Source organism: Schistocerca cancellata, chromosome 8, assembly GCF_023864275.1.
Source record: "Schistocerca cancellata isolate TAMUIC-IGC-003103 chromosome 8, iqSchCanc2.1, whole genome shotgun sequence".
NCBI classification, from domain to species: domain Eukaryota; kingdom Metazoa; phylum Arthropoda; class Insecta; order Orthoptera; family Acrididae; genus Schistocerca; species Schistocerca cancellata.
In genome coordinates, this window is record NC_064633.1 from 582,748,708 (window position 1) to 582,775,020 (window position 26,313).

At 41.9% G+C, this 26,313-nt stretch overlaps 1 protein-coding gene across 3 annotated transcripts in view; it reads left to right on the forward strand.

Moving 5' to 3' along the window:
* LOC126095216 (E3 ubiquitin-protein ligase ariadne-1) overlaps window positions 1–26,313 on the forward strand; it is a 100,881-nt gene that overhangs the window by 63,627 nt on the left and 10,941 nt on the right. For all 3 annotated transcript variants that reach the window (XM_049909954.1, XM_049909953.1, XM_049909952.1), the window contains exons 8-10: window positions 507–711; window positions 18,653–18,766; window positions 19,291–19,403. In XM_049909954.1, coding sequence (XP_049765911.1) covers window positions 507–711; window positions 18,653–18,766; window positions 19,291–19,403 — 432 coding nt within the window. The remainder of the gene's footprint in view (window positions 1–506; window positions 712–18,652; window positions 18,767–19,290; window positions 19,404–26,313) is intronic.

Sequence of the window (26,313 nt, forward strand, 5' to 3'; positions counted from 1 at the left end):
GTATCAATAAGATTGATAACTAAAGTAAATATTAATATGAGAAACCTGTCATGATTTTACCCTGCATATGCAGGACTTTTTAGTTTGTGCAGTTTTAGTTTTTGTAATGAAAATTGCATTAAACAAGTCACTAATATAGATATCAGGCTATGCTACAGATCAGTCTGTTACCAGCCCCGTACTTCTCATCTATGTCAGTCATTGATGTAGTAGACATGCAACTGGGTTGTCGCTTTCCATATGTGTATAGTGTCACACTTCCAACTGTTTCGCTAGTATTCTCTTGACACATAGCAGCCTTTTGTCTGAAAAAGCAAACTATATTTCGTATGAAAAAAACAAGATATGTTGTTTGGTAATTTGTTCATTTACTCATACTGTGCTCCCCTTCCTCTAATGGATTCAGTGTGTTTATATATTATAGTGTTCAAGTATTTTATTTTTCAACTGTTAATTTCTTATGTTGGCCTTTGCATGTAATTGCAATTATTTACTTTTTAATGTAGGTATAATTGCAATCGCTATGATGAAGAAGAAGCAAAAGCAGCAAGGGATGCTCAAGAAAGGTCACGTGCAGCTCTCCAACGGTACTTATTCTATTGTAACCGGTACATGAACCACATGCAGTCTCTCAAATTTGAACACAAGCTGTATGCCTCAGTGAAAGAAAAGATGGAAGAAATGCAGCAGCATAATATGTCATGGATAGAGGCAAGTTTTTATGCAGTAATAATTTAACAGTTTGCAGATGAAATGCTGTGTGTGTGTGTGTGTGTGTGTGTGTGTGTGTGTCTGCAATATCCTAAAGAACTAAAGGAAGTAATTAAAGAAAAAAAGGCACTATGGAGTATAAAAATCATTTACACTTCAGTGAAATCTATTCAAGTTTGAAATGAAGGTACACATAATGTGAAAAGAATTATGAAGTCAGAAAAGACTTCTGCACAGAGTGAGGAATCAATGGGATTATTGTCAGTTCCTAGGTTTAGCATTAGTGATTGTTTCATCTGGGCAAAAGACAGACAGAAAAATGTATGGCTAAGGATGTGCATATAATGTAAAGAGAAAAGGAAAAGTCACTTTCAGCTAAAGACGACTTGCATTGTTTGGTGCACTATCATGAGGTCGATACAAGTCAAGATGACGGGCACACCTATCAATCTGATTGTAAAAATTTAAAAGATTCATAATGTGCATATTAAAAGTATCCATCTGCTCTCAGAATTGTGTCTTCGACACCCCCATACACCTCTACCACAATTGCCTTTTTATTTTTCCTCTTTTCTTTCTCATTTATCTCTCTATCTTGCATTTCTTTACCAAATTTAATCCTTACCGCTGATTTGCCGTCTTTCTGCATCTCATTATGAGTTATGTGGGATTTGAACTTCAGCTGCCATAATCCATTATTATTTTTGGGGTCTTTTCCTGCACTTAGTCTTCCCTATACCACTTGTGAATCTTTTCATGGACTTCCCTTTTCACCTTAATTTCCTAATGATAATGAAACTTTTAAGCTTTTTCATTGTTTTTGGTTCTGTAGAGCCTATTCCAGTTGTTATTTTAAAAGCTCATAATCTGCCTTCTTTTGTGCATTAAACATGTTCCATGTTTAACAAAAATGAAAATATCATCTCTGTTTTAAACAAACTAGTAAAACAGAAGTATAACAAAATATTAAAAGGACAACTGCATTGTCAGTATTATAAGCAACCATAGGAAACGAAATGGTTACGTCAAAACTGTGACAAACTTTTGGTTCCCTGCAGTGTTTCCTTGTGTATGACTGAGTAAGGTGACACAATGGTTAGCTCACTCAACTCGCATTTGGGAAGGCAACAGTTCAAACCCGTGTCTGGCCATCCTGATTTAGGTTGTCCGTGATTTCCCTAAATTGCTTCAGGCAAATGCTGGGATGGTTCCCTTGAGAGGGCATGGCAGAGTTCCTTACCTAATCCGATGGAACTGATGACCTCGTTGTATGGTCCCCTCCCCCAAATTAATCAACCAACCTTGTGTATGGCTAACATTTGGTACTTCAATACACACTGTATCTCTTTAGATAAAAATCTACAAAGTAAGACGCTATCCTGTTTTGTCGGAACAGTTAAGTTACTCTCGATTATCACCATCATTGCAGGATGCAAATGCTGTAGCGAAGCTGGAGAAGGTGCATGCCCATGCCACACAAACTTTTGATCCTCGACATAACCCATCCCCCCTCCCTCTCTCTTTGCTTATTGCAACACACACACACACACACACACACACACACACACACACACACACACACCTCATCGTTCATTTTCACCCACGTTCCTGTACGTTTTCAACATATTTCTATGTTGTTTCATGCAGTTTCATTGTAATTTTGCGTATTTTTATGTATTTGTGCATATTTTTACATGTGTGTGCATATTTTTGCTTATCTGTGCGTGTTTGTGTGTGTCTTCACATGTTTTTTATGCTTCTTTTTGCATCTTTTCGCTTATCCAGCTCCTCTCACGACCATAAACACCTATTTTGCCCATTTCTGCATCTTTCCCATTTCCTTTACACCAGAAAAGTATCCCTTTCCCTGGCTAAAACCCTGTCCAACATCCTGTTTCTCAAATGCTGCCTAAACCTTGGAATCTCCCCAAATGACCTACCTGTAAAGATTCCTCTCTCTGTATCCCACCCCTCCATTCACAATGACTTACACCTTTTCAGATTCCATCAATCCCTGGCCCTCACAAACCTGGTACTGTACAAACACATCTCCATGGCACAGACATCCCAGAACCACCTCTGCTCCCACCACAAGACACTACTACTCTGCAATCCCTACTTCATACATCACATCCATGAAATTGAATCCCTTGCTCTCCAGCACCTGGATGAGCATTCTAGACAACACTTCCGTAAGTTATCCAACTTGCTGAAATCTTACTGCCACCTTGGGGCACCATTATCCAACCCCCATTGTACCCACAGTGTTCCCCCCATGGGGCCCACAGTCCTTTTGTGGGTACATGTGTGGTGCGCACGGGGCCCCGAGCTATTGCAGTCTCTTTTCCTTTCCAGGCTGCATTCACGTCCCTGTTCCTCTCCCTCCCTATCCTTGCTCCTTTGTCCCTGCTCCCTCTTTTCCCTCTTAGTGGACTTCTTTAGGTCGACCTGGCTGTTCTCCTGGCTTTGTTTTGGTCTGTGCTATTTGTTAGTTTGCTGTTTCCATCTCCTTTTCAGTGTTTTTTGGTCCTCTTGGGGTTTGACCTCCATTTCCAAAATTTTCCATTCAGTGTGAGCCATTTGGGGATGAACTCCCTACCTTGCTTCCATGGTACAGGTTCCTTTCCCCCTCCCCTCCCCTTTTCCCTTTGCACCCTGGCCCCTTCCTGCTAGATCACCAGCATGGTAACCAGTCCGTGTGGCGGGGCTGTTAAGTACCCACTTCACTGAGCCCCCTGAAACCACAGGGATCAAACTGCTAGTACTTGAGCTGTTAACACCTCGTGTATGCCCAGGAGTCGATGCTCATCACTTTGGGGCACCATAACGCCCGGCAATCGCCGCTGTGCCAGACGGCCCTTGCTGTGGCTGGGTGGCACCCACAGAGTGAGCCCCTGATCAGAGTGGGTGGTACTAGGGCGGACGCCTTGTGCATGAAGCGACAAAAGCTTCACTATCCTGGCCATTCTGTGGCCGTCTCTAAGAGTGGTAGCAGACGTGATACTCCTCCTGATTCTTCGGCCTTCCCCTTCCTGGCTACCCCCTGGAGGAGGGTCTAGCTTGCCGGCTTGGGTTGAAACCTTTCCCGCGGTACCTGGTTTGTACCAGGACAGATGGCGAAAGTTTTGCCATGACGAAGCCTTTGTTTTTTGTGGAGACGATTGAAGATAAGTATGGTGAAGTGGAATCGATGAGTAAAATGCGGTCCGGTGCTTTGCTCATAAAGACATCTGCTGCCCAATCAAATGCCCTGCATGCTTGTGACTGTCTTGGTGACGTCCCAGTCTCTGTCACGCCCCACCAATCTTTGAACTTGGTACAGGGCATTATTTTCCACCAACATCTTCTTCTCCAAACTGACGGGAAGCTCCGTGTTAACCTGGAGCAGCGAGGGGTTCGTTTTATCCGCCGTGTGCGGCGAGGCCCTCCAAACAATCGCACCGCTGTGAGCACCTCTATCCTGGCCTTCAAGGGGGATGTTCTCCCAGAGAAGGTCAAAGTAATGGTGTATCGGTGTGATGTAAAACCTTATATTCTACTACTAATGAGATGCTTTAAATGCTTATGGTTTGGACACATGTCGTAATGCTACACCACTGATCCCCTCTGCAGTGACGGTGGGCGGCCCCTCAATGAGGGGAGTGCCTGTGCTCCGCCACCAGTGTGTGTAAATTTTCATGGCCAGCATTCACCCACGCTCACCTGTATGCCCAGTGTTTGTGAAAGAAAGGAGGATTCAAGAGTACAAAACCTTAGATCGGCTCACCTACACTGATGCTCATCAAAAGTATGACCGGCTCAGTGTCTTCTACTTTTGCTTCAGTTACATCCATTCACCATCCTACCCCCCTTTTCTTTCCAGCACCACTCCATTCGCCCCATGCCTTCAGCCTCCTCCACCCTCTCCCCCTCCCCCTTCCCCTTCCCGTCAGTATCCATACCCACCCCTTCGGGTGCTGCTCCCCCTCCCCCGCCGGAGAAGTACTCCCCTCCGGCAGCCGCCGGTACTGGAGCTCCCTCCCAGGGCTCCTCTTCCTGGCACCCTCCTGAAAGGTGATCTACTGCTCCACATCGGCAGCACGATGCGCGGCCAGTGGGCACCAAGATTGCCTGTTGTAATTCTGTGCCACCTTCGCTGAAGTCTGCCCTTCTGTTCCTTCCCAAGAGAAGAAGCAGAAATGCAAGAACAAGGGCAAGGCCCCTCCGGTACTCACTGAGGTGCAGCCTTCCCCTCCTCCAGTCAATGAACCAACAGAGCCTGACCCCACCTATATAGATATTACCCCATCCCTATCGATGACGGATGGCAACTCGGTGGCGTGACCGACTCTGGTTCCTTCGCTTCCTCTTTGGACTCCAGCTTGAGAATCCTCCAGTGGGATTGTAAAGGGTATTTGCGTCACCTTCCAGAGTTGCAGCCCCTTCTTTCCTTCTACTCTGTCACTTGTATTGCCCTCCAGGAGACCCATTTTGTTAATTCTTACTCATGTGCTCTTCATGGGTTCCATGCTTCCTGTCAGAACCGAATTGGCCCTTTACAGGCTTCTGGTAGTGTCTGCACCTTGGTTCACAAGAACATTGTTAGTAAATGGGTTCCCCTCCACACCACTCTGGAAACCATTGCTGTCAAGGTCCATCTGGCCACTCCAATCACAATCTGTAATCTTTACCTCTCACCTGACAGGCCGCCTACATCCGATGCCCTCACCACCTTTCTTAACAACTCCCTTCTCCCTTCCTGCTATTAGGGGACTTTAATGCCCACAACTCTCTTTGGGGTAGTGATACAGCTACTGACCTGGGAAGGACAGTTGAAGTTCCTCTGGCAGGGCTTGACCTCTGTTTACTAAACACAGGCGCTCCCACACACTTTAGTGTGGTGCACGGCACTTTCTCTACCATTGACCTCTCCATCTGCAGTCCTGGCCTTCTTTCCTCCATTCAGTGGGAAGCCCACGATGACTTATGTGACAGCGACCATTATCCGATTGTTTTGATCTTCCTTCAGTGTCTCTCGCTTCATCTCCCTCCCAGAAGGGCCATATATAAGGCTGATTGGGGTGCCTTCTCCTCTGCTCCCATCCCCCCTGTATTGCCACACGACAGTGTTGAGGAATCTACTCAGACTTTGACTGCCGCCATCCTTTCAGCAGCTGTTTCAGCAATCCCTTCTTCCTCAGGTTCCCTACGCTAGAATTCCACTTTGGTGGACTCTGGAAATTGCTGCGGTCATAAAAGACCACCACTGTGCTCTTCAACACTTCAAGCGGCACCCTTCTACTGCTCTTCTTCTGGTCTTTAAATGACTCCGCACCTGGGCCCGCTACCTAATCAAGTTTCAGAAACGGATTTGCTGGGAATGATACGTAGCTGCCATAGGACCACACACCCCCTCTTCACAAATCTGGGTGAAACTCAGGCGAATTTTTGGCCACCGTTCTCCCATTGGGGTTGTAGGAACTTCTGGCATGGTGTTGTCCTTACCAGTCCAGACTTTGTAGCAGAAAATTTCGCTCAGCACTTTGCTCAAGCTTCGGCATCGGATCAGTATTCGACCATGTTCCTTCTCCTGAAACAGCGCTCAGAACGACTGCTTTTGTCTTTTGTTTCTCGCTGGTCAGAGCCATATAATGCTCCATTCAGCGAGTGGAAATTTGCCAACACCCTCACCTATTGTCCCGACACAGCTCCTGGACGAGGTCGGATATATAACCAAACACTCCAACAGTTATCAGTGGCTGGCCACTATCGTATACTGACCCTCTTCGACCGCCTGTAGACTGAGGGAGTCTTTCCTACCCAGTGACAGGAAAGCATTGTTGTTCTGGTGTTGAAGCCAGGGAAGCTGCCTCTTCAGTTGGATAGCTATTGTCCAATTAGCCTTACAAACACCCTCCGCAAGCTCCTTGAATGCATGGTGAGTAGGTGGCTGAAAATTAAATTTGTGAAAAAATTCTTGGAAGGGGAAGCTTTGACTTGGGCAAACCAGATTGTAACTGCGGGGATGACCTTTTCAGAATTTCAATCAAAATTTCTGGAAAATTTTTGGGATGATCTTAAACAAACTAGAATCAAAAGTGAATTTTTGAGTGGGAGAAACTATAGAAAATCAGATGGGAGCATGAAACAATTTTGCAAAAGTGAACTTCAAAAACTTATTCATTTAACAAAACCTTTGGATGACGTGATCAAAATTGATACCTTAAAGAGAAGATTGCCATCAGCAATGCAGTTGAGTTTAGTTCATTGTCCTGATAGTAATGTCTCTACAGTTTCTCAATTATATTGAAAAGTTGGATAGGGTAACAACAAGAACACACAGTGGGTTTACTCAGAAAGGTAATTGTCAAAATTGGGGAAATGATAACTTTCAAAAAAGGGAACAAAACAATTATCATGGTGTCAGTCAAAATTTAGGGGGATATAACAATTTTCAAAAGAAGGACCTTAATTTTCATCCAAAACAAGAACAACATTTTCGCGGAAATAATCAACAAAATAGAGAACACTTTAGGGATCAAAATCACAGAAATTTTGCTAGAGATCAGTACAACAGAAACTACCAACAATCAGGTAATGTTTGTCATAGGAATGGGAATAGAAATGTTGATCAGAGACATTGGCAGACCCGCAATCAGCAATTCAAACAGGAACCAGTTGTAATTCAGGAAATAAAAAACGAGTAGACACCCCCTTGAAGGTCTGCAAGATTGAGGCAGAAGGTGAGCATGATGAAAGGACCAATGGATGTGACAATCATAAACCCAAACATGACAGTTCCAAACCTGAACTATCACAGGAGGTTATTAGTTGTTACTTATTGAAGAAATTTCAAGAGGAAAATAATGATGATATTGATAAAGATAAAATTTTCAGTACACAAGAACATACAGTAGATAAAAGTAATTGTGATTCATTTAATATAACAGAGTTTTACACTTGGGCAGAAAAGAACAACACTTTGTCAGATGATGTAATTTGTAGTAGTTCAGAGACGTATGTGAATGAAAGAGAGAATGTATGCTGTGAGAATGAAAATATTGGTGAAAGGGATCTGGTAACTTCAGAAAAGGGAAATAATATTTTATGGGATAATTTGAATGTGTATGACCTGAATAAAATGATAATGATGTTGATGATAAAGTTGATAATGATGGTGATGGTATTGATGATGATGTTGAGGAAAGATGTTTCATTAGTTTAAATAGGGAGTTGGGTATACACATGGTTGAAAATGGATTAAATAGTGAGAATATTATAGAAATTCCCAGGGATGTTACCAGGATGAATAAGGCTCGCAAGCAGGGTGTATGTGAAAGTGTGAATTTTGATGTTGTTGGTAAAGAATATGACTACACAAATAATGATGACACATGTATAACTTCTAGCCTAAGTGAAACATTTACCGATACTAATGACATACACACATTTCTTATGAATCTATGGCTAAACAGTGAAACTATTTCTTTTGCCAAGAACTTTAGAAAGATGCTTATTAATGTATGTGAAACTATATGTCCTTAGTGGTGGAAAAAGATGAGATATTTTATTTTTGAAAAGCTGAAGGATAAGTACTTCAATAGTATACAATGTGATTTGGATGAAAATTCTTGGCTATTTGAGATAATAGAGAGTACTAATGACAATTTTGTATCTTGTGCAAATTTTATAACTGTGACAAATAATACATATAATGGTATACCATATGATTTTGATAAGTATAGGTTTGGGGAAATTGAAAGTGAGGATACAGGTTCTGAGGAAAGTGATCAATTTGGCAGTCCTTATATAAAATTTCAAATTGGGTCATGGATTGGTAAATGTTTAATTGATACAGGAAGTGAGATCTCGGGAATATCTGAAAGGTTAAGCAAGAAATTGAAAGTGGGGAAAGATTATGTTGAAATGAAATGCCAGTTGTTGGGGTAAAGATAAAAGGTGCTACTGGGAAGAGCAGTAAATTGGTAAAAAGCCAGGCTTTAGTGACACTTTTAATTGAAGGCAAGTTGTTCACACATGGATGTTTTGTAATTCAGGAATTTAATGAGGATTTTCTTTTGGGTATGAATTGGATAGTAAAAGTAAATACAGCATTTGATTGGGTTGGAAGAAAACTTTTTATAGAAACTAGTGAAAGGGAATACATTCAGACAAATTTTGCGAACACCCTTGGTGATCAGAGTAATGGAAATTTTGACAGTATCAATTTACTAAATGAAAATAGATTGGAGAATATTGAAATTCATAGATTTGATACTGATGACGTTGAATTTGGGAATTTAGTAAACTTGAAAATTTGAGAAATACAAAATTTATCAGGGGAGCAAAAAACAACAGTTAGAAAATCTGCTGTGGGAATACAGTGATGTTTTCAGTGACATACCTGGTAGGGTAAAGGGTTATCAGTGTGAGCTACAGGTAAAACCTCATGAACCATTTTTCATAAAACCATACAGTATTGCAATATCAAAAAGACCTGCTGTTGAGAAAGAGCTGAAAAAGATGGAAGGATGTAATATAATAGAAAGGAGTATCAGTGCATATAATAATAGTCGTTTCGAAAAAAGATGGTGGGGTAAGATTGGTTTTGGACTCTAGACACTTAAACAAAATTTTGTTCAGACAGACAGACCATCCCGAAAATATTGATGAGTTACTGTATAAATTTACAGATATAAAATATATGTCAAGTTTGGATCTAACTTTGGATTTTCATCAGGTACCACTTTCTGTTAATTCTAGAAAATATACTGCTTTCTTGTACAATGGTAAGAGTTACCAATATTGTGTTGTGCCATTTGGGTTAAATTCTTCTGTTTCCGAATTTATAAGAGCTTTGGATCATGTACTGGGGCAAGAACTTGCATCTAAACAGATAATTTATGTAGATGACATTTTAGTTACAGGGCAAAATTGAGAGGAACATTTTTCGATTTTGAAGTCAGTTTGTGAAAAACTTAGAAAAGGGGGGATGACATTGAAATTAGAGAAATGTAAGTTTGCAGTTTCTGAATTAAAATTTTTGGGTCATGTTGTCACAGACAAGGGAATTTTGGCAGATCCAGAAAAAATTAAAGCAATTTCAGAAATTCATGTTCCTGAGACTAAAAAACAATTAAAGTCATTCTGTGGGTTATGTGGTTATTACCGAAAACATACAAGTGATCAGAGTCTGAATGCACCATGTTTAAGTCAGTTACTTAAGAAAAACACTGTTTGGGTTTGGGATAAAAGTTGTCAGGAAGAGTTTGATAAAATTAAGCAAGAGTTGAGGAAGCAGCACGTACTACACAGACCTGATTTTAATTTACCATTTTGTTTGAACACTGATAGCAGTAATTATGGGCTTCGAGCAGAGTTATTTAAAGAAAGAGTAGAGAATGGAGTTAAGATACATTGTACCATAGCATTTGCAAGCAGAATGTTGCTCAAGCATGAAAAACATTATACAGTCACAGAGAAGGAACATTTGGCAATTCATTGGGCTTTTACAAAATTTAGAATTTACCTTATTGGACATAAAACCATAGTATTTTCGGATCACAAAGTTTTGAGTTACTTACAAGAGTGGAAATTATACCACAGTAGATTGACCAGATGGGCAATATTTCTGCAACAGTTTGACTTTGAAATCAAGCACATAAAAGGTTCTTAGAATGTAGTAGCTGATTCACTTTCAAGGTTACCAGTTGGGGGAGAAAAGGAGATTTTTGAACAAGAGGAGGAAAAGCAATTTAAAATTAGATACCTGAAAGGGGTGGAAAATGAGAAAACAATTAGAACTATGTGTAACAAAATTAGGAAAAATCAAAATTTAGATCAGAGTTGGAAATTAATCAAAGAATGTTTAGGCAAGAAGGGGTGTGAGAAACTTGATACATTTTACAAATTACATAAGGGGATTTTATTTCGGAGAACAGATGTAGATTCTGATAATTGGAAACTGTGTTGGTCAGAGGCAGATGCTGAAAAGCTGATCATTTACATACATGAAAGTTCTGGTCATTGTGGGATACAGAAGTGCATTCAATAGACACAAGAAAATGTTTATTTTTACAATATTGGAAAGAAGGTAAGAAAAGAATTGGCAACCTTTGACAAATGTCAGAGTGTTAATGTGAGAAATCAAAGATGTGGTGGAGAGATGCAAAACATTATTCCGGAAAAACCTTTAGAGCTTATCGCTGTGGACTTATATGGAATGTTACCAAAGAGTAAAGGTGGTCACTGTTACATATTTGTTATGGTAGATGTATTTTCAAAATTAATTAAACTATATCCAGTGAAAAAAGCTACTAGCCATGAAATTATAATAAAAATTGAGAGAGATTATTTCGCACAGGTGGGTAAACCAAAAGCTATATTATCAGATAATGGTTCACAGTTCACCTCTAAAATTTGGAAAAAGTTTATTGAAAGATCAAAATTGAAGCGTATACTTATATCTGTTTATTCTCCATCCACCAATCCTGCAGAAAGATATATGGGGGAAATTGGGAGACTTTGCAGAACCTATTGTAGCCATAAACATCCAACCTGGTTTGAGCACATTCGAAATTTTGAAGATATTATGAATAGCCTACAACATAGTTCCACAGGATTTTCACCGTATGAGATTATGTTTAATATCAGACCTCCAAATCTTATATCAGAACTTATTGAATTTCCTAAATGTACAGCTTTAACTATGCAAGAGAGAGAAGATATTGTCAGGGAAACTATGAGGAAAGAAGGGGAAAAGAGGAATAAAAGACATAACAATAGGGTAAAATTAACCACTTTCAAAATTGGGGATCTTGTTCTGGTCAAATCTCATGAAAAATCAAAAATGTTAACTTCAGAAATTAAAAAATGCTTTGATATCTATATTGGGCCTTTTGAAGTCATAGAAAATCCACACCCTAATGCTTATCGTTTGGTATACCCGAAGCCAAAGAAATTATTTGGTCTCAGGAATGTTGTCTCTTTGAAACTATATAAACAGAAATCATAATTTCAAAAATTTACATAACCTATTTTCATCTAAAACAAAAGTCCTCCACTGGAATATGCTTGTTAGAACAAAACTACCTGTACAACCAAGTATGTATATTTGCATGTATAAATTAATAATTTGAAGTCACATGTTAACTGAAACTGATGAAAAAAACACTGTTCTAACAAAGAATGAGAGAAAGATTTATTTTTACTTTTTTACAAAAAAGAGAGTCTCCATAGTGAGCATTTCTGAATTTTTCTAATTTTTGGAAGCTAAGTCTTCCCTGTGGGTGAAGGCATGCATGTGAGGACATGCATGCAAAGGTATAAGTTTCAAAACCAATTTTAGATAAAGCCTCATGATATATGAGCAATTTATTGTTCTTTATAGTGATGTTGTGGGGAGCGAAAGTACTCTTCACAAGAATGTGACTTGTAGTAATATTGTATTAGAGAGGCAAGTGTACCTAAATAATTGTTAAAAAAGAGTAAAAAATACATAAAAATGAGTAAATACATAAAAATGAGTAAAATACATAAAAAATTCAAAAAGAAAATTGGAAGTAAAAATATATAAAAGGCAAATAGAAAAAAACACTACACTATATATGTCCAGTATCATTTTTTATTGTAAAATATGTAAGCATAATGAAATTAATATTAATATGGGGAACAAAAAATTTAATTATGAGAACCAGTTGGCACGGTGAGACCAAAGAAGTGGTTGTAGATATCTTATCCTAGCAAATTAGTTTTACCTTACTATTATTTTCAATCTGTATCTTGTATTTTAGAATATTTCTCATGTATGTTTTATGCCATGTATATTTGTCATGTTAAATAATTTCTTTACTTGAATTTTTTGTGTATGAGATTGATGGGGAAGGATCATTGCAACAACAGCCAGTAACAAGTCCACAGATTCAAAGAGTCCAAATTTGGAAGAGGTTATCAGACTGCATCATTAATGTACTAATTGTGTAACACAGATCCATTACTGAGTGTGGTCGGGACTTTGTTGTATATGTTCATAACAACAAAAGCCCTGGGGAGCAGTTGTAATGGATCTGGGAGATGTGGTATTTTCTACCGGATTTGTCGATACCAAATTGTAAATGTTTTCTTATATTTTTGTCAGAAGTTTTTTAAATTGTAATTTGCCTTAGTTTATGATAATTTACTTATAATTTTGAGAGTGAAAGCATATTGATTACTATTAGTAGATGTGACGAAGAATATCAAAGAGACTGATTACAAGTGGAATCTTGTGTGTTGTGTAAAATGTCTTTGACGCTGGAGTCATCTTTGACTGTAGTCACTCGGCAGTGAACTCTTGGTGTGTGTTGACAATAGAACAATGTGCAGGTCGCTGTCATAATAATTTGCTAGTGAACAGAAAAAATAAATTATGTTACTACCTTTTTTTATATAAACTTTAAGAAGAAACCACATTCGAAGAAATGGTATTTGAAGCACCAAAAATGAGGCAAATGCATTGAACCAGGTCATTTCTGCAGCCGACGAAACTGCATTGTGGAATCATACTTCCACTAGACGACTGAAGCCAAGACAAATATCATCTTGTAAAAATTTCACGGAAAAGGTACTGTCAATAAATATGCCAAATTTAAGTAAATAAAAATAGTGAGCATATTTCAACTGGGGGCTCAGCCGGGATACCATAGTTCACGCTGTGCCCATTTTTATCCATAACTTCCTTTCTTGTCGCTCTTTTCGGGTCCAAGTTGGCTGCTCCTACAGCACGGCACTCCCCATTGGCAAGAAAATGGGGTTCCACAGGGTTCTGTGCTGAGCGTCTCTCTCTTTCTCATACCCATTAATGGTTTGGTGACAACTGTTGGGCCGATAGTGTCCCCCTCTTTGTATGCTGACGATTTTTGTATTTACCTCGCTTCCTCCATAATAGGCGCTGCAGAATGCTGTCTCCAGGGGGGAAATCTGCCAGGCACACTCATGGGCTCTCTCCCATGGCTTTCAGTTTTTGGCGGCCAAGACGTGTCGTGCATTTCTGCCGTCGCCGTACAGGCTGTTCCCATCCGTAACTGTTCCTCGATGGCCAGCCGCTTAAGGTAGTGGACACCCATCACATTTTGGGTCTGCTCTTCGATGCCCGGTTGACATGACTCCCTCATCTTCGCCAGCAGAAGAGGATGTGCTGGTGCCATATCAGTGTTCTTAGGTGTCTGTGCAATACCGCTCTGTTCTCCTGCGATTGTATCAAGCGTTGGTCCAGTCTTGTTTAGACTGTGGAAGTCCTCTGCGTCACCTTCGACGCTGCAAATACTAGACCCCATCCACCACTGTGGGATCCGACTTGCGACTGGTACCTTCTGGAGTAGCCCCGTACTTAGCCTTCTCGCAGAGGGAGGGATTCCACCACTGCGAGCTCTGCACCAACAACAGCTGATATCTTATGCAATCCGCATTACTGCACCCCACAGCACCTTAATTATGGCCTCCTTTATCCAGACAAGGAGATCACCCTGCCACAGCGGCGGTCACGATGTGTGCCTACCATGGTTGTCCAGCAATTCCCTTTACCGCCTCTTCTCTGCTCACGTACCCCTCCTTGGTGCGTCTCTTGGCTGCAGCTGTGTCTTCACCTCTCAATTGATTCAAAGGATTCTGTCCTTCTGATAGCTCTTAGCCACCAATTCTACTGTCTCCTCAGTTCATTCCAGGGTTCAGAAGTGATTTATACTGATAGCTCCATGGTTGCTGGCCACTCTTGGTTTGCTTACACCTATGCGATGCACAGAACTTCATTCCTTGCCAGATGGTTGTAGTGTTTTTACTGCAGAATTGGTAGCCATCTTGTGCGCACTGGACCATATCCGCTCCTGCTCAGGACTATCCTTCACTATCTGTAGTCTATCCTTCACTATCTGTAGTGACTCATTGAGCGGTTTGCACTCTATCGGCCAGTGCTTCCCTCACCACCTGTTGGTTCTCACTATCCAGGACTCCCTTTCTCTCCTCGCTCAATGTGGATGCTCGGTGGTTTTCATTTGGGCCCCAGGCCATGTTGGGATTCCTGGCAATGAACTTGCCGATCGACTGGCTAAGTTAGCTACTATCAGGCCATCTCTTGCTTTTGGCATTCCGGAAATAGTCCTCCGCTCGGCATATATTGTCAGGTTTTGGGCTTTTGGGATGCAGAATGACACACTCTTTCTTTGCCGAGAAGCTCAGGGCGATTAAGGATTCTACAACTCCGTGGTGGTTCTCCTCCTGGGCCTCTCGCAAGGCCTGTGTCATCCTATGCCGGCTCCGCTTCGGCCATACTTGGTTGACTAACAGTTATCTCCTCCGTCGTGAGGGCCCCCCTCTGTGTCATTGTGAATCGATGTTGAATGTGGCTCACATCTTATTGGACTGCCCCAACATAGCCACCCTGTGTCTGACTTTTAGCTCCCCCAAAACTCCCTACCAACTCTCCACCAAATCCAGAGCCAAAACATTCTTGTAACACTGTCTTAAGCTTTCCACCAAAACCCTCAGCTCCAAAGATGTTTCAGTCATATCCAAAAGCAGCCCTATACCCAAATTTAACCATACTAGACTTGTCAAAGACGTACTCTCCTTCTCCCGATCCTTGCAATGGAAGCTCTTCTTTGCTGACAATCGTTGCAACCAAAACCACTGTAATTCCAACATTGCACCCTGCCTTTTCCACTTCATAACACCACCCAACCATGATCCTTGCCTCCCACCTAATCACCTGCTGGTCACCTTCCAGGTATTTCTTACCTCCAACTTAGCCTCGCTTCCTTCCCAGGGCCCCTTCTTCACAACACCAACCTTTCAGTAGAAGAAAGAGCAGTCATACACAACCTCAAAACAAATCCTGACCTAATCATCCTATCTGCAGACAGAGAGTCTACCAATGTTGTTATGAATCACTTGGCAGAATGCCTCCAACAGTTACCTGACTATTCCACCTACAAACTCTATCAAACTGATCTTATCACACAAGTCCAACACAAACACCAATCAATCCCTGCTTAAAGTCTTAGGCCCTTCCCAGAACATCTCCCCTGAATTCATTTCCCTTCTCACCCCTATGGCATCCCACACATCCACCTTCTACATGCTGCCCAAAATCTATAAACCCAACAGTCCTGGATGCCCCATTGTGGCTGGTTATTGTGCTGCCACTGAAAGAATTTCAGCCCTTATTGACCAACACCTCCAACCAGTTGCCCATAGTCTAGCCGCCCATGTCAAAGACATGAACCACTTTCTTCGCTGTCTCTCCACCACCCCCACCCCTTTGCCTCACGGATCCCTACTTGTCACTGTTGACGCCACCTCCTTGTGCACAAACATCCCTCATTCCCATGGTCTTACCACTATTGAACACTACCTTTCCCAATGTCCTTCAGACTCCGGACCCACTACCTCATTCCTCATACTCCTTACTGACTTTATCCTAACCCACAACTACTTCTCATTTGAAGGCAAGGCATATAAATAAATCTGTGGCACAGCCATGGGCACCCACATGGCATCCTCCTATACCATCCTTTTATGGGCTGTCTAGAGGAGACTGTCCTAGCCTCTCAAACATCAAACTCTTAGTCTGGTTCCAGTTCATTAATGATATCTTCATGATCTGGACCCTTCATTCCGCCACAACCTTGACACCATCACATGGTGGTACTCAACTCAGCATGCCACCTTCCTAGATGGTGAGCTGCTTCTTGCCGATGGCTGCATCCACACCTATGTCCACATTAAACCCACCAATCACCAACAGTACGTGCATTTTGACAGCTGTCATCTCTTTCACACCAAAAAATCCTTCTCTTACGGACAGCCTGGCCACCTGGGAACAGTGTATCTGCAGTGACAAAAACTCTCTTGGTCAGTATACTGAGGGTCTCACCAAGGCCTTCCGACACAGGCACTATCCCCCAGATGTAGTCTGCAAACAGATCTGCCGTGCCATTTCCTCTCACACGCCCAATCTTCCCACCACCCCCAAGAACCAGACACATAAGAGTGTCCTCTTCAGACAGTACCACCCTGGACTGGAACAACTGAACCACTTCCTTTGCCAAGCCTTTGATTACCTTTCATCATGCCCTGAAATGAGACATCCTACCCAAGATACTTCCCACCCCTCTATCACCCACCATACCTCCACAACATCCCTTCCATCTCTATGCCACCCCCAATGTCACTCTCTTGCCACAAGGATCATATCTCTGTGGAAGACCCAGGTGCAAAACCTGCCCAATCCACCCACAGGGCACTTCGCATTCCTGTCCTGTCACGGGTTTATCCTACCTCATCAGGGGCCGGGCCACCTATTAGATCAGTCATGTCATTTACCATCTTTGCTGTAATCATTTCACAGGTTTTTATGTTGTTATGACTACCAAACACCTGTTCACCAGGATGAATAGGCAGTGCCAGACTGTGGCCGAGAGCAAAGTAAATGTGACGCAACACGAAGTTGAACATAACACACTTGATTTCAGTGGCTACTTCACTACCAGAGCCATCTGGATCCTCCCCTCCATCACCATCTTTTCTGAACTGCGCACTTGGGATTTATCCTTACAACACATTCTCCACTCCCATAATTATCCTGGCCTCAACCAATGGTAATTTACTGTCCCAACCCCCTCCACCCAACAGTTTCCATCCCCTCAGTCCTGTCACCACCTTCCCATTCTAATCTCCGACACTGTTTATTTGCAGCCCTCTGCCAATGCATCCACCTGTCTTTCCCTGCTCCTTTCCGTTTTTGTTCCTTTTTTCCTCCCACTCCGTACCTCACAACATCCTGACACTGTGCCAGTTGGTGGTCCAGTCCCTGCACCCTTCACCATACAGCATTCGTCTCTCTCCCCACCCATAGACTACCATCACTTCCCCTTCCCTGCCCCCTCCAAATAGATGCTTCCATCCCACATCATGTTGTATTCTGGCCGAAGATGCTGGAGAGTTGGCGGTCATGTGTGCATGAGGTGTGTCCTTGCTTGTGTATATGAATGGCGTGTGTCTGTTTCTTTCACTGATGAAGGCTGTGGCTGATAGCTTCAAGCAAGTGTATTTTAATTGTGCCTGTCTGCAACTTGATGTATCTTCCTTACGGTAAGTAGCAGTTTGTCTTTTCCTACATTGTTGAAGATGCATGTTAGCTAGTTTATTGTATGCACTAATTTGAGTGCAGTCCTTGCCCTGATGCAGTTTTCATATCTATAATTTTTAAAATTGTCTTTTATAGTTCATTTTCCCCATGAAAAAAATTAAAATTGCTCCTCTCTCTCTCTCTCTCTCTCTCTCTCTCTCTCTCTCTCTCTCCCTCCCTCCCTCCCTCCCTCTTCCCCTTCCCCTTCCCCTTCCTCTTCCCCTCCACGTTTTCCGTTATCTAAAAAGTACTGTCCATTTTTTTGTTAAAATGAATATATTCTCTTCATTAAAGTTACAAACTACTCAGTGGAGCTTATTACATGTTTTAACCAATACTTTCCAAGAAAACGAAGAACAGTGAAGAGAGAGTTATTGATAGGAAAAGTACCTACACAGTGTAGTGGAACTATCCTTTCAACATTTTTGGTCTGCACTGCAGATGCAACAGCAGCCAGTTTATACATAGCGGACTAATCTCAGTTCGATATATGCATTTCCCAGCAGTGTGCTATCATCAGCTGACTCAGAGGTTCGACTTTTCATTACTCCTGTCCTTTCAGACTTCACAGTCACACACACATACACAGTTTTAATTTGGTACAAATTTGCATTGAAAGAATGTGCACATTATATTTTATTACATGTTAAAGAAAAGACGACCATAATTACTGCACAAAATGTCAAAAATTTAAGAGACCAGAAATTTCTTACTGTGATAATAGCTTAGATTTCATTGCATCGTGTCTCTCCCATATGATTTGACTTAACAATAGGTATATGTATGTGCATATTGTTCCAGGTTCAGTTCTTGAAGAGAGCTGTCGACATCCTGTGTCAGTGCCGCCAAACTCTGATGTATACATACGTATTTGCATATTATTTAAAGAAAAATAACCAATCAGTTATTTTTGAGGTACTTATTTTTTCACTTGTATATGATAAATGTTGTCTGTTTTTAAATTTGGGTTATCATTAATTAGCGGGAGTCTGTGCCTTAGTTGTTTGCTGTGTTAGTCTTAGAAAGAATATTCCTAGTTCAGAACTTGGCTGATCTTTGATACAGTTTCACATCTGTGTGTGTCAGAAAAGCACAACCACAACTAATTTCGTTATGTAACTTTTTGTTTGTTTTTGTTTTTCCTTAAATTCTATAGGCAACAAGATGGCAGTTAGATATGGCAGTCACACAAATAGTTCTGTTTCCTACATTTGAAACTCTAGATTTTATTTAGTGAACAACCTCCCATATCCAGGACACATCAGTCTGAGTTCTTTGTACAATAATGATAACCTGGTGACTAACAAGAATTACATTGTACTTACATGCGGTATTAAACACTGGAACATATAGTTTGGTGTAGGGATGTTGTAGTATTCAGTAACTAATTAATCAAAGTGTATGCTAAGTTCTCTTAAAACCTGTTTACTTCTTCCTAGGATAACCAAAGGGATTTGGAAAGTGCCACAGAAACATTATCAGAGTACTTGGAGAGAGATATTACATCTGAAAATTTGGCCGACATAAAGCAAATAGTCCAGGATAAATACAGGTAGGAGAACCGCTAAAAGTTTGTTGCAACTTCTACTAAAAATTTCAGTAGATACTGAGCTGTTGTTAAACATCATAAATTCCCTCACGATGTTTCCTTGTATTAGTTCTGCAAGGTAAGTTTGCTGTCTGTGTAAGTGCAAATCCCTTAAAGTCTGCAGGAAAACATTCTGCTAGGAGGTTGGTATTGACACACCTCCTCAGTACCCTTGAGATGACTAAGTAAACCTGTCACGAGGTGTGCAGCTTATTTTGAACTTAACAGATTGTTCAGTCAAACAATGGAAACTCCGGGTTGTAATATCAATAATATAAGGAAAATGTGGCAGGAAAAGGGAAGGCCTAGCAAGGTAAGGCCGGGGGGGGGGGGGGGGGTTGAGCGGGCAGGGACTAGAATGACATTAGGCATAGCACCAGATAGCTGTGGGGCAGGGAGGGGGGAAACAGGCGGCGAAAAAGGAGAAGAGCAGGGAAGGGGAAAGATGGGCGGTTGCGATGGCAGAGGGTGGAACACAAAGAGGGTAAGGGGATGAGAATAGGGAGGAAGTGATCACACAGGCGGGATGGACACTGTTAGGTGGAGGGTGCAGGGACTGTAGGTTATGGTAGATTGAGCCCAGGATAATTTTGACAGCGGAGAATGTGTTGTAAAGATAACTCCCAGCTGCACAACTCAGAAAAGCTGCTTGTGGAGGGGAGGATCCAGATGGCTCAGGTAGTGAAGTAGCCATTGAAATCAAGCCTATTATGTTTAGTTGCATGTTGTGCCACAGGATGGTCTGCTTTGCTGTTGGCGATGACCGTTTATCCTGGTTGAGCTTCTTCATCTCCCAGTACTTACTGCAACCCACATCCTTCTGAATGTGCTTAGTGTATTCATCTCTTGGTCTCCCTCTACGATTTTTACCCTCCACGCTGCCCTCCAATGCTAAATTTGTGATCCCTTGATGCCTCAGAACATGTCCTACCAACCGGTCCCTTCTTCTTGTCAAGTTGTGCCACAAACTCCTCTTCTCCCCAATTCTATTCAAAACCTCCTTATTAGTTATGTGATCTACCCATCTAATCTTCAGCATTCTTCTGTAGCACCACATTTCGAAAGCTTCTAGTCTCTTCCTGTCCAAAGTATTTATCGCCATGTTTCACTTCCATACGTGGCTACACTCCATACAAATACTTTCAGAAACGAATTACTGACACTTAAATCTATATTCGATGTTAACAAATTTCTCTTCTTCAGAAATGCTTTCCTTGCCATTGCCAGTCTACATTTTATATCTTCTCTACTTCGACCATCATCAGTTATTTTGCTCCCCAAATAGCAAAACTCCTTTACTACTTTAAGTGTCTCATTTCCTAATCTAATTCCCTCAGCATCACCCGACTTAATTCGACTACTTTCCGTTATCCTCGTTTTGCTTTTGTTGATGTTCATCTTATATCCTCCTTTCAAGACACTGTCCATTCTGTTCAACTGCTCTTCCAAGTCCTTTGCTGTCTCTGACAGAATTACAATGTCATCGGCAAACCTCAACGTTTTTATTTATTCTCCATGGATTTTAATACCTACTCCAAATTTTTCTTTTGTTTCCTTTACTGCTTGCTCAATATACAGATTGGATAACATCAGGGAGAGGCTACAACCCTGTCTCACTCCCTTCCCAACCACTGCTTCCCTGTCATACCCTTCGGCTCTTATAACTGCCATCTGATTTCTGTACAAATTGTAAATAGCCTTTCGCTCCCTGTATTTTACCCCTGCCACCTTCAGAATGTGAAACAGTGTGTTCCAGTCAACATTATCAAAAGCTTTCTCTAAGTCTACAAATGCTAGAAACGTAGGTTTGCCTTTCCTTAATCTTTCTTCTAAGATAAGTCGTAGGGTCAGTATTGCCTGACGTGTTCCAACATTTCTACGGAATCCAAACTGATCTTCCCCAAGGTCGGCTTCTACCATTTTTTCCATTCATCTGTAAAGAATCTGCGTTAGTATTTTGCAGCTGTGACTTATTAAACTGATAGTTTGGTAATTTTCACATCTGTTAGCTCCTGCTTTCTTTGGGATCGGAATTATTATATTCTTCTTGAAGTCTGGGGGTATTTCGCCTGTCTCATACATCTTGCTCACCAGATGGTAGAGTTTTGTCAGGACTGGCTCTCCCAAGGCCGTCAGTAATTCTAATGGAATGTTGTCTACTCCCGGGGCTTTGTTTCGACTCAGGTCTTTCAGTGCTCTGTCAAACTCTTCACGCAGTATCCTATCTCCCATTTCATCTTCATCTACGTCCTCTTCCATTTCCATAATATTGTCCTCAAGTACATCGCCCTTGTATAGACCCTCTATATACTCTTTCCACCTTTGTGCTTTCCCTTCTTTGCTTGGAACTGGGTTTCCATCTGAGCTCTTGATATTCATACAAGTGGTTCTCTTTTCTCCAAAGGTCTCTTTAATTTTCCTGTAGGCAGTATCTATCTCACCCCTAGTGAGACAAGCCTCTACATCCTCACATTTGTCCTCTAGCCATCCCTGCTTAGCCATTTTGCACTTCCTATCAATCTCATTTTTGAGAAGTCTGTATTCCTTTTTGCCTGCTTCATTTACTGCATTTTTATATTTTCTCCTTTATCAATTAAGTTCAATATTTCTTCTGTTACCCAAGGAGTTCTACTAGCCCTCGTCTTTTTACCTACTTGATCCTCTGCTGCCTTCACTACTTCACCCTCAAAGCTACCCTTTCTTCTTCTACTGTACTTCTTTCCCCCATTCCTGTCAATTGTTCCCTTATGCTCTCCCTGAAACTCTGTACAACCTCTGGTTCTTTCAGTTTATCCAGGTCCCATCTCCTTTAATTCCCACCTTTTTGCAGTTTCTTCAGTTTTAATCTACAGTTCATAACCAATAGATTGTGGTCAGAGTCCACATCTGCCCATGGAAATGTCTTACAGTTTAAAACCTGGTTCCTAAATCTCTGTCTTACCATTATATAATCTATCTGATACATTCTAGTATCTCCAGGATTCTTCCATGTATACAACCTTCTTTCATGATTCTTGAACCAAGTGTTAGCTATGATTAAGTTATGCTCTGTGCAAAACTCTACCAGGTGGCTTCCTCTTTCATTTCTTAGCCCCAATCCATATTCACCTACTATGTTTCCTTCTCTCCGTTTTCCTACTCTCGAATTCCAGTCACCCATGACTATTAAATTTTTGTCTCCCTTCACTACCTGAATAATTTCTTTTCTCTCATCATACATTTCTTAAATTTCTTCATCATCTGCAGAGCTAGTTGGCATATAAACTTGTACTACTGTAGTAGGCGTGGGCTTCGTGTCTATCTTGGCCACAATAATGCATTCACTATGCTGTTTGTAGTAGCTTACCTGCACTCCTATTTTTTTTTATTCATTATTAAACTGACTCCTGCATTACCCCATTTGATTTTGTGTTTATAACCCTGTATTCACCTGACCAAAAGTCTTGTTCCTCCTGCCACCGAACTTCACTAATTCCCACTATATCTAACTTTAACCTATCCTTTTCCGTTTTTAAATTTTCTAATCTACCTGCCCGGTTAAGGGATCTGACATTCCACACTCCGATCCGTAGAACGCCAGTTTTCTTTTTCCTGATAACGATGTCCTCTTGAGTAGTCCCCGCCCGGAGATCCAAATGGGGGACTATTTTACCTCCGGAATATTTTGCCCAAGAGGACGCCATCATCATTTATCCATACAGTAAAGCAGCATGCCCTCGGAAAAATTACAGCCGTAGTTTCCCCTTGCTTTCAGCCGTTTGCAGTACCAGCACAGCAAGGCCGTTTTGGTTAATGTTGCAAGGCCAGGTCAGTCAATCATCCAGACTGTTGCCCCTGCAACTACTGAAAAGGCTGCTGCCCCTCTTCAGGAACCACACGTTTGTCTGGCCTCTCTACAGATACCCCTCCGTTGTGGTTGCACCTACAGTATGGCTATCTGTATTGCTGAGGCACGCAAGCCTCCCCACCAACGGCAAGGTCCATGGTTCATGGTTGATAGTCATAACCAATGAAAAAAGCTGTGCAATGATTGCAGCAAAGCGGGTATATGACATGGATTAGCCTGTGACAGGACTGGATAGGAAGTGTTGGCTGGGTGTATTGGGAAGGTCTTGCATCTGGGTCTCCCATGGGGATATGATGCCACTCCCAATCCCAATCCCTTACTACAGTTCAATGCCTTACTTTTTTCCTTGTTCGTAGTAGGAAACATTGAACGTTTTTGACAGAGCCTACTGGATGTCAACCCTGTGGTTACAAATTGCTGGAATAGGCTGTGAACGTCAGAATAATTTCTCACCACCTTTCCAAAGTAACCATGTTACTAATCTACTCTTGGCTTTCTTTCACAGTTAACCCATTTGGTGCCATCTTGATTCCACTCAGCCTCACAACAGCAAATACTATTAGGCTCTCAAATACGCTGTTGTCTGACATGCCCAGATTGGCCTAGTGGATAGCATTGCAACTAGTTTTGTATAGTACCTAATTTCAGCAGTCAGTTCTTAATTTCATAATATTTTCTGGATGTATTGCTGTTCTGTGGATTTTTGCCAAATTTATGGAATCCATTGAATTCATCCATTGTAATAGATACATTCGAGTCACAGGCAGGCCAATGAAAAGATGTTAAACATTTAAGCTTTTGGACATAAAGTTCTTCTATGAAAATAGAAAACATACATGCATTCCCACAAGCACAACTTACACACAAATGGCTATTGTTACTGGCTGCTGTAGCCTGACTGCGGACTGCAACTGCGTTTGATGTGAGCTGCAATTTGAGGTGGGTGGTGAGGGCATGATACAGGGAGGGGGAGGTTTGTGCTCCCTGTGAGAGCATGGTAACATGGTGGGGCAGGATAGGGCAGCTAGGTGCAGCAGAGTCAGAAGGACAGGACCGAAGGATACCTTGTAAAGCGACTTCCCGCCTGTGCAATTCAGAAAAACTGTTGTTGGTAGGAAGGATCAAGATGACACAGACAGTGAAGCAGTCATTGAAGGAAAGCATGTTGTGTAGGGCAAATTCAGCAACTGGGTCATCCAGCTGCGTCTTAGCCACAGTTTTTCGGTGGTTATTCATGCAGACAAACAGAAATGACTGTCTGTATGCCCCCGTACAGGTCCATATTTCGGTTACATTTGTAGTCCTTACACTAAATCTATGTAGATGGCAGTAGAATCATTCTGCAATCAGCTTTAAATGCCACTTCACTAATTATTTTCAGTAGTGTTCCTGGAAAAGAATGTTGCCTTTGCTACATTTGAGTTCCTGAAGCATCTCGGTAATACTTGTGTGTTGATAGAACCTGCTGGTAACAAATGTAGCAGCCTTCCTTTGAATTGCTTATATGTCTTCCTTTAATCTGACCTAGTGGTGATCCCAAACACTCGAGCAGTACCCAAGAGTAGCTTGCATCAGCATACTATATGCGGTCTTGTTTGCAGATGAACCACACTTTCCTAAAACTTTCTAAAAAAAAAACCTAAGTCGACCATTTGCTTTCCCAGTACAGTCCTTAAATGTGTGGTACATTACACATTGTTTTGCAAAGTTATACCTGGATACTTAATTGACCTGGCTGTGTCAAGCAGCACACTACTAATGCTGCATTCGAACATTGTGGGACTGTTTTTCGTACTCATCTGCATTAATTAAATTTTTCACATTTAGTGCTAACTGCCATTTATCACAAAAAATAGAAGTTTTGTCCAACTCATCTTGATCCTCCTACAGTCACTCAATGAAAACACTTTCCCTTACACCACAGCTTCATCAGCAATCAGTCACAGATTGCAGCTCATCCTGTGTGCCATATCGTTTAGCTATATAGAGAATAATAGCTGTCCTATCACACTTCACTGTGGCATGCCTGATGATACTTGCCAGGTATAGATTGGGGAGTGTTATGCCATCAAAACTGGTGCCAGAGACAGGGAATCGTGTGGCATTGTTCTGGATGTCTTGTCCGAAAATTACCTTGAGCAGACCTGAACTTATCGAATCAGTTAACGGAGAGGAAGGTATCAGTGATCATAAGGCTGTGACAGCATCTGTGACGGTGGGTCCTGCAAGAAATGTTAAGAAAGGCAGGAAGATATATTTGCTCAGCAAGGCTGACAGGATACAAATTTCAGAATATTTGGTGATGAGGACGCAGATGTGGAGAACAAATGGAAAAAATTCAAAGGCATCGTTCAATATGCCCTAGACAAGTATGTTCCGAGTAAGGTTTCAAGGGATGGGAAAGATCCACCATGGTTTAATACCCGTGTTAGATAAGCGCTACATAAACTCTAGTACCTTCCGCCGCGGAAGTCGAACACGCGGAGTAACAAATGGACGTGGTCAGCCCATAGAGGGCTCCACCTCCGCGGCGGCTATTCCGCGCAGTGGTTCTCGCGCAGCGAGGGCGCCACCACTAAGCCACGTGCAGACAGCGGCCAATAGCCGCTCCCTCCGGTTTCGTATATAGAGACCCACTCTGCACTAGTCCAGCCAGTCTGGTACTCGCTCTGGATTTCGTTTCTATCTCGGCGGTACTGCGTTCTGGTCGTTGCTTGTTGTTGACATTTGCCTGGCTCTGGTTCCGAGTGGATTTACGTTTGGTGTTTGGTGTTGTGGTTTCCACAAGCCTCCATTGTTTATCTCTTCCTTTTTGTGTCGCTCATAGTCGGTTGTGGTCGGTTGTTGTCAGTTGTCGTCGGTCTGTCGTCCGACTCGTCCTGTGTTTACCCGGTGGTGCGTGTTCCACCGCTGGCAGCTTCCCCGCCCGGCGGCTCCGATCCGCGGCCCAAGGCATTCCCGCTGGTGGTTGTGGTTACTACATAAACAAAGCACACTTCATCTCAGATTTAAGAGAAGTATAAACCT